Raw genomic sequence first — 8,589 nt, 5'->3', positions numbered from 1 at the left:
GCATTTCTCATTTTTGCATAACTAAACACTCACGATGGGGAAATGAAGCTTGCAATAGAGTAATTACACTACTTTTGTAATGCATTACTCCCATCACTGTAACAGGCAATATTTTTCTACAGAGGCGTTTTGTAACACGAATTTTTCGTAACAAGAGGTGCCACTGCAGAACAGAATGGTTGAAGCTCCCTCGTGTTGGTGTAAACACAGGTGAAAGGTCAAACGCGTAGCCTTCAAGTGGGGACAAGCAATGAGACGATTGAGCCCCAGATGACTTTTTGGAATTTAATTGACAAGTGTGCATACAACTGATAGCCCTTAGCCCTTTTTAAAAAGCTTGGGGACCCATTGGAAATCCTTGCTGAAATTTCACTGACAAAATACTTGGTACATTTCATTCAGCGGTCTGCGCGACGTGATACAACCACACAGAACGAATGAAAAGCGCGAGCAAAGAAGAAGAAGAAGAAGAAAAGGCTACAATACAAAGTTGCTGTGGCGGCTGATGTTTGGGGAAGGTGGCGACTTTTGAAAAGCCTCAAGGGTGACTTCGCTAATAAGAAGTTTTACAATCTCCGCGCTGTCACCATAACTTTGCAGCCTGAACACTTGGACAACATCAACAAAACGGCCCATGAAGGCATCACGTAAATCCTGTACGCCGGGGCTATCCAAACTTTTCTGTTAAATGTCAAAATCAGCAATTTTGCTAAACGTAAAGGCTTTCTGTAACATAACTTGGGATTTGTTTCTCTGACAGCATTGTGGGCCATTATTTTTAATGGCCGCCGCGGGCCGTAGTTTGGACATCCCTGCCGTACGCGGTAAACTTACACACGTCACTTCACATCTGGACCCGGCCTACCAAACAAAAGGCAACAGAGAAGACACCAGAGATTTTTGCTCAGGGAACAAACTTCAAATGCACCGAAAAAAAAGAAGGCAAATTTGAATATTCGAGCTTTGTGTCGATGTGTGCGTGTGTGTGGATAAAAGGCAAGAAAATAAATAAAACATAATGGCACGGAGGATTTGAGGTCAACGCATACGGGACATTTTGGTGGAGTATTCACAGCGCAACAAAATGATCTAAGAACCAGGAAACCGTTCAAAGACAAAAAAAGGTCAAACTAACAATCCGCAAGAAAAAAACGGGCAGGGAGGGGAAAAAAACGAATCGGAGATGAAGATAATAACATCTACGAGTCAATATACTATTTGTATTTACAAATATTTACATAATGTGGGTACCGACGCTTTGATGCAATTGACAAGTTGAACCTGGCGCAAAGTGAGAGTCAAGCGTCGAAAAGGCGCTAGTGGCCCGTTAGCCGGCCCGGTCTGGACCGCGTTGACTGAAAATGGACTCAAACGCCCCCATCCTCGAAGAGGCGCCGGTGGCCCGTTAGCCGGCCCGATCCGGACCACGTCGACCAATAATGGAGCCGAACGGCCCCGACCGCTGAAAAGGCGCCAGTCGTCCGCTGGAGAACCCAGTCCGCATCGTACTGATCGATAACGGCCTCAAACGGCTCAGGCGGTTGACGAGGCGCTGGTAGCCCATTAGCAAGCTCGGCATGGATCGCGCCGACTGATAACGGCCTCAAACGTCTCGAATCGTCGACCAGGCGCTAGCGGCCCGTTGGAGAGCCCGGTCCGGACCGCGTCGACCGACGGTGGCCTCAAACGGCTCAGATCATTCCCGTAAACACGCTTTCCCGCTTTTTTTTTCCAGACGACGTTGCGGCGCAAAGTCCCTCTGATGTTGTTATTGGGGAGGGGGGGGGGTCCACTTTACAACGCGAGCAGCAGAACAATCTGAACATATAATGCACTAAATATAAAGTGTGTAAACATGAAAAGTGGGTCACATGGTCCGGGCGGGGGAGACGTGGGTCCTTCCGTTAAGGCGTAGGCATCGGCGGAGGAGCCTTTGGTTTGCCGCCGGCGGTTATAGGATCTCCTCCACGCCGTGCGCAAAGATCATGACCAGGCCGGGCTCCAGGATCATGTCCTCCCCCATGTGCTGGTTCTCGCAGGCCATCACCACCACGGCCTGCTTGCCCGGGATGCGCTTGGCCACGTAGTTCTCGTAGTAGCGCCGGTTCATCTGCCGCGTCTCCAGCGAGGCCAGGCCCTGCGGCCAGTTGCGCTCGTGCGCGTTCTCGATCAGGTCGTTGACGATGGACAGCGGGCAGCCGCTGTCGATCAGCGAGCGCTTGATGACGGCCTGCAGGACCGCGTCCGGCGTGGAGATCATGCCGCCCCAGCGGGTCACCCTGGCGGGCTGCATGGAGTTCACCCACCTAAAAGTGAAAACAAGCCGCCCTTCTTTTAGTCGGCCGCGAGCGTTCTTCAAATCCACCTGGAGAAAATGATCCCGGCTGTAACCGCCGCCAAGGGTAAAAGGATCCTTCTGCCGGGTTTTCAAACGACCCAGCTGCACCGTTCCACAGACTCAACAACCTTCTATAAAAATTGGAGTCGCCCATCATACCGACGGCATCGACGGCAAAATGGCCAAAAGGTCGGGTGAAAAGCGCAAAGGCGGGGGGGGGGGGGGGGGGGGGGGGGGGGGGGGGGGGGGGTTCGGAGGCGCTTAATATGAACACGGGAGCAAAGAAGAAAGGACTTACTCCAAGATCTCGTTGTACTCGATGGTCTCCTCCAGGTTTTGCAGGTTGGGGTTAGCGCTGCGGATGGCTCGCATGTACGCTTTGAGCAGCTGAATGTCTCGTTTCTGCGGGGCGAGACGGTCGCGTTGACTTGCAATAGAGAAGCGGCTCAAGAAAATAAACGGATGGATCAAAAAATAGTCTGAGACCCCAAAGAACAAAATGAACCCATCAAACAACGTCATTTCATTTTTTGTGTCAAAAAAACACCGAAAGAATTGGTAAACAAGGATACCAAAGTGATATTTCGAGCAGCCAGCAACTGAGGAGAAGAAAAAAAAAAGACTCCCAGGCACACGCACTTACTTGTTCGCCCAGCTGGTGCTTATGTTCGGCCACGGTTTTCTCCAAATCTGAAATTTTGCTCTGCTGCTGCTGGACAACGCTTCGCAGGTGCTTGATGCAGTTGTGGCCGGGCAGCTCGTCTTTGGGCATCTCCAGGCTGAAGCGACGCAAAAACTTAAGGGTGAGCCCTTTTCTCGGGCCGGCGTCTCCGACGGCGATCGCGCAAAGGTCAGACGGGGTGACGGGGGCCGACGCCGGCAACTCACCCGCAGCCCTCCTCGCAGTTGACGGGCCTTTTGGGGTTGTGCTCGCAGTCCTTGAGGTGCGACTGCAGCTGGTCCAAGCGGAGCGTGGCGGCGCAGCCGAAGCTGGCGTTGTCGCAGCTGATCTGCAGCTTGGACAGCATGTTGCGCATGATGCGGGGCACGGGCCGCAGGTGGGCCAGCGTCACCACCGTGCGGTCCACGGGACAAATCTGCTGCTGGGCGAACCACTGCGTGATGCAGGCATTGCAGAAGGCGTGCTCGCAGTGCGGGGCCTGGGAGGACAGCGCCGTCCGCAAATGAGCGCAAGTTTTCCAAGATGGGTCATCGTTCACGTTCAGATTTTTGCTTTGGGATGCCACACACACGCGAAAAACAAAACAAAACAAAAACCGCTCTAATTAAGCTGGCGTTTTATTGTGCGGTGCCCGCTGCCAGAATACCGGAGCGCTTGACGTCGGCCGGCACACTTTAATGCTTACCGCCGGACCGTTGCCGTTCGTACGCTTAAACCAACTTTTGAACGAATCGGTCGGGACTCAAATGTGCGCTCTGCCGTTCTGATGTCACTTTGTCTCGTCCAAATGCGTGGAGGGAGAATGATCTAAAATCACAGGATATTTTTTTGAACGAAATACAGAGGATGGACTGGACTGACCCAAACAGAAAGCATGGACGATTTTGGAGCAACGGCTGAGAGACGGCTGCTAAGACTCAACTGCGAAATTGTTTGTGACCCGCTAGGGTCTCCTGTTTTGGTTAGCGATGGCGTGAGAAACTCTTTAATGAGTTTGTGAAAAGTCGCGCCAGCACACTGCGGTAATTACAAGTTATTTATTCCGGAGGTGTCCGTTGAGAAAAAGGACACACCCTGCAATTAATCGAGACACCGCGTTTAACGCAAAAGGGAGGTTCGGGATCCTCTTCCATGTATGTAGAATGGACAATCAGCATGGCTGTTTCGAGTGCATAGGGACAGCAGATTGCATGATTCTTGTCTTTGCTCGCCATTCAAGGAAGACACGAGTATATTTGACGCAACCGAAAAACAAACAGCGTGGACGAAGACGACACAGAGAAGCAAGCCGGCAACGAGAAACAAATGCGGCCGCTTCACAGGCAGATCAAAGACAAAGTCCAACTTGATGGCGAACACGCCCGCGTGAGGCCGTAAACGCCATCAAAGGTATGCAGCCAACAATATGGTTGACAAGGGAGTTGACAAAACAAAACAAAACAATGATAAATTCCCCAAAACACCAAAAATTGATAGCAGATAACACAATCGAACTCATTCTGTGAAACAAAGCCGCAGCACGTCTGACATTAGCATTGGTAGCATTTTCGCAATGACATCACACAGGAAGCACTTCACATGACTCCAAACTAAACTTAAGTCAACTTAAATGCTCAAAACTATCCAAAATATAAATATTATTGCGCCTGTGGCCTTGTAAATGATTCCTGGTTCACTGGAAATGTCAAATAAAAATGTACAAATTAAACGTCCTAAAAAGGTGGCTCTCTGCACCCATCACTAACACGCCAGCACCATCCATCGCAAGGCAAACAAGTGAACTGCACTCATTACTGGCAACCACTACAGTTAATATGATTAATTAAAAGGGTTTAGAATAGTTTTTTTTATTATTATTTACATGATATATTTTGAATATCATGCGCTAATGCAAGATCTAATATTGTTACAATTTTTACGCATTTTTATAATTCAATAATATTCATGAAAAGCGTTTAGGAGCATTTTGGGGAGCTTGGTAGGGATAAGGCTATTTACATGTAAAAAGGGGCTCTACTTTGAAAGATTCGCGTTACGAAACGACTTCGGGAACAAATTAATTTTGTAAGGAGAAGTACCACTGTATTAAACATGTTGGCATCTTATGACATACAGAAAGATCGGACTGTGTCTTTTTTACCGGAATTGGAACGGGTCCACTGAATCGCATGTACACGTGCAAAGTAACTAACCTGCACCGGTTCTTCTAGAACCCCGCTACATATCGGACAGAGCAGGTCTTCGTCCACCTCCCCTTGGAACCTGGTCACGTCGTAGCCCATGGTGCATCCCTGGCACCGACCACCTCCTGCGACATAACGCGCAAAGTGGGATTTTTCTAGCCAACCCGAGGGGTTAAAAAAATAAAAAATAAAAAAAAAGACAGACTACCTCACTCAATGTCAGGCCGGCGTGCTTTCATTCAGACGGTACTTCTGCGGGGAACAAGGAAAAGAAAAAAAACTAAACAATCTATAGCTTTCATCCAGACAGTGCTTTTGAGGGGAACAAGGGGAAAAAAAAACTATCAATAGACAAACATACTCACAAACATCTCTATGGCTATTTTAAGTTTGCTTTGTCGTCCTACACCCTTGTTGAGAAACTCTACCACGGGGGACTCATGGCCTGCAGTCCCGCAAGCACGTTTTATCTGGCCTGCAAGATGATTTTGCGAAGCATTGAAAAATAGGAATAGTACCAAACATATAAGTCTGCCGTTCATAATCAACAGACAAAAATGTGTCTTTTTACAAACGGTGTTCGATAAGCACTTCAATCTTCCAGGCTGAAGAGCCCGTTTGCCACGCTTGTGCCAAATAGCTCGCGGATCGCGTCAGTGGCGCAAAGTGGAACGCGTCGCTAGCATTCGCCATAGCATTAGCATCTAACTTCGCCGTGCTACCGCTTAGCACAGGCAAAATCCTGCCATCACTCCAAAGTGATTCATAATGGGCGGGGTCACCGCCTGGGACGCTGCAAGACATTCGGCTTTGCTCCGTGTTCAATTATGAACGACCGGTCTTGTATTTCTTTGGAAATTGACACAGCGCTCCCGTATTTGAGGGGACATTATAACTTGTTAGTGAGTTTTCAACTTCTTCTGTTGAACCCTGCGTCCAGTGAAGTTGTTTTCATAAGCCACTACGGGGCAATCACCTGGTAAACAAAGCGAGACAGAAGAAGGCACCATCAAAGTTTCAACTGCTATTTTACTCGTCACCACTCCACAAGTCAACGCAAGCAGGCATGTTAGAGTAGTGTTGGTGCAGTATTCTAACGGTCAGAGTGTGCCAATGTTATGTTGAATATATGTTGAGCTTATTTGCAAAGGTGCATGCATGTTCAGTCTGCGTTAAGTCATGATGTTACTGTAACTGACAATTAAAACAAAAATGCAAAAAACTTCCGTGCACCATATTCCTGCATAACAGTCTGATGTTGCAACCTGCAGCTTGTAGTCAGGTGCAGTCTGTACATTACAAAAATAGATTTTCTGTTAAATTTTTGTTGATGTGTCTTACAGTCCAAAAAATACATCATTTATTCATTTATTTTTACTTATCCGAGTTAATCTTATGTGATTTATAAAATAAGCATTTTATGAATAGTATATAATATATATAATTTTCTTCCCAACAATATATTTACAGTTGTTGGTGAGTTTTGATGTTATATAGCAGTATTTTACCAGTCGGGCCCACTTGAGAATATATTTTCCTCAGTGTGGCCCCTGAGATGAAATGATTTTGACAGCCCTGCCCTAGCAGCACACTGAATAAACGTTTGATAAACCAAGAAACATAAGCGCTCGAATAAAATGACTCGGTAACGCAAGCAACAAATAAGTGTTTTGAAATGCAACCACACAATTAAGTGTTTTGCAAGTCAGTCCCCAAAAAAAAGCTTGACGCCTTATTGGAGGGTGTGTCCCAACAGATTATTGTAATTGTTTTGTTTGTTTAATGATGTAAAGGGAGTCCCTGGTTCGCTCCGCCAAACACAATTACAAGGTTTCTTTTTTTCCCCACAAGAAACATAGACGATATTTTGACACGGCATTTAATATTTCAAATTGTGGCATCGAGGTTCCAATGAAAAGCAACGAATGAAAATTGAATGAAAAGAACTAGTTTGTGTAAGCGGCGTTGGACGTGTTTGGGCGTGTCTCGACTTACGATCAAAGCCGTCGCAATCGTGGGAGAACTGCTTCGTAAACCGAGGACCCCTTTTCACGTGGTTCTTTTTAAATTCAAACATTTGAAATCCGGGCGTTGAAATTTCGACAACTGTTTAAATTATGGCAAGTAATGAAAAAGATAAAGCAAAGATGCTGGTGTTGCCATGTCTTGCGCACAGGCAAGCAGGTGATGATGCTGTGCCCTCGTTCCGCGCTCCAAATTCATCACGCTCACTCCAACGAGATGCCGGAAGCAAGCAGCGACGAAGCCGCTTCGTGCCGTCCAAAGAAAAGGAAACTCGGCCGGCCGTCCGAGTTGCGGATGTGTCCGTGTCGTACTCGTACACGTACACTTAGCGAGCGAGCGAGCTAGCTAGCTAGCTAGCTAACGAAGCAATGATGCAGTCGCTCTTTGCGCCGGACGTTAGCATCGGAGCTGCGACATCAAGCGCAGCCGACACTCATTAGACTTCTACGTACTGGACCCAAACATCGGAAGGAAGCCAAGGACTTACCCGATGGCGCAGAAGAACATCTGCCGACGAGGATTCCGCTCAACTTTGGCTTGCGTGAACGTTAGCTGCCTCCGCGCTACATTCTACGTTGTCTGCCTGCGACGTCACGCGTACGTCGACTTACGATGACGTCACCGCACTTAGGAACTGAATTCACCCGAGGACCGAATGTGCCAAATTAGAAAGATAAATACATTTGTAATTAATGAATTCAATGTTCAATTAATTAAACCTGAAATTTAAAAAAACGACCTTGTAAACTAGTTTTTAATTCATTGATTTACCAATGATTACATGAAAAAAAACTCTACTACAGTACAGTATATGTGTATTCCATTGCTCAATTTAGATAAAGCAATATATTTTTCAAAGGAGCCGCTGACTCTGCGCAGTTTCACCACTTTGACTGAGCAAAGGAAACGTATTGATTTCCGATTGCATTCAAAGTCGCTCCGATAAACGTCTTGAAATTGAGGACATTTAAGGTTGAGCAAGCTGCAATCTCCATTGAGTTCACCGCAAACTCGTCGGGCACCTTTTCTTGTTCTTACTCACCAAAGTCATGGCGGGATGCCTTTAGGATGAAGAAAAAAAGAGGCCTTCTCCAAATAGCTCTCACCAAGCTGAACTCATCCATTTGCGAGTAGAGCTGATGAGTGAACCAACGCACGGCGGGAAACTTGCTGGAGTTTGGGCACGGCCAAACCCAGACTGGTCCTGCCAGGTAGAAAAATTGGATTTGTCACTCCTTGGAACGGCGCGCCGATGAGGAGGTGGGGAACACTTGATGAGTCAGCTGACTGTAAATGCTGCCATTTTCCCACAGTGATGGAAAACAGTCCCGATTTTGTCCCCGTTTTTTTTTCAGTCTTCC

The 8,589-nt window shown here is 47.3% G+C and overlaps 1 protein-coding gene across 1 annotated transcript; it reads right to left on the bottom strand.

The window, feature by feature from the left end:
• Positions 1–271: 271 nt before the first annotated feature.
• rnf41 (ring finger protein 41) lies at positions 272–7,834 on the bottom strand. Its single transcript, XM_088409140.1, has 7 exons — positions 7,716–7,834; positions 5,412–5,455; positions 5,213–5,328; positions 3,227–3,498; positions 2,982–3,117; positions 2,637–2,740; positions 272–2,306 (listed from the first exon to the last, which is right to left on the bottom strand). Exons 3-7 carry the CDS (start codon positions 5,300–5,302, stop codon positions 1,952–1,954), a joined length of 957 nt encoding a protein of 318 aa, XP_088265266.1. The 5' UTR covers positions 5,303–5,328; positions 5,412–5,455; positions 7,716–7,834; the 3' UTR covers positions 272–1,951.
• Positions 7,835–8,589: the final 755 nt, after the last annotated feature.

This window comes from Hippichthys cyanospilos, chromosome 2, assembly GCF_059441005.1.
Source record: "Hippichthys cyanospilos isolate Australia breed blue-spotted pipefish chromosome 2, RoL_Hcya_1.0, whole genome shotgun sequence".
NCBI lineage: Eukaryota > Metazoa > Chordata > Actinopteri > Syngnathiformes > Syngnathidae > Hippichthys > Hippichthys cyanospilos.
This window is presented reverse-complemented; position numbering and strand designations above follow the sequence as displayed.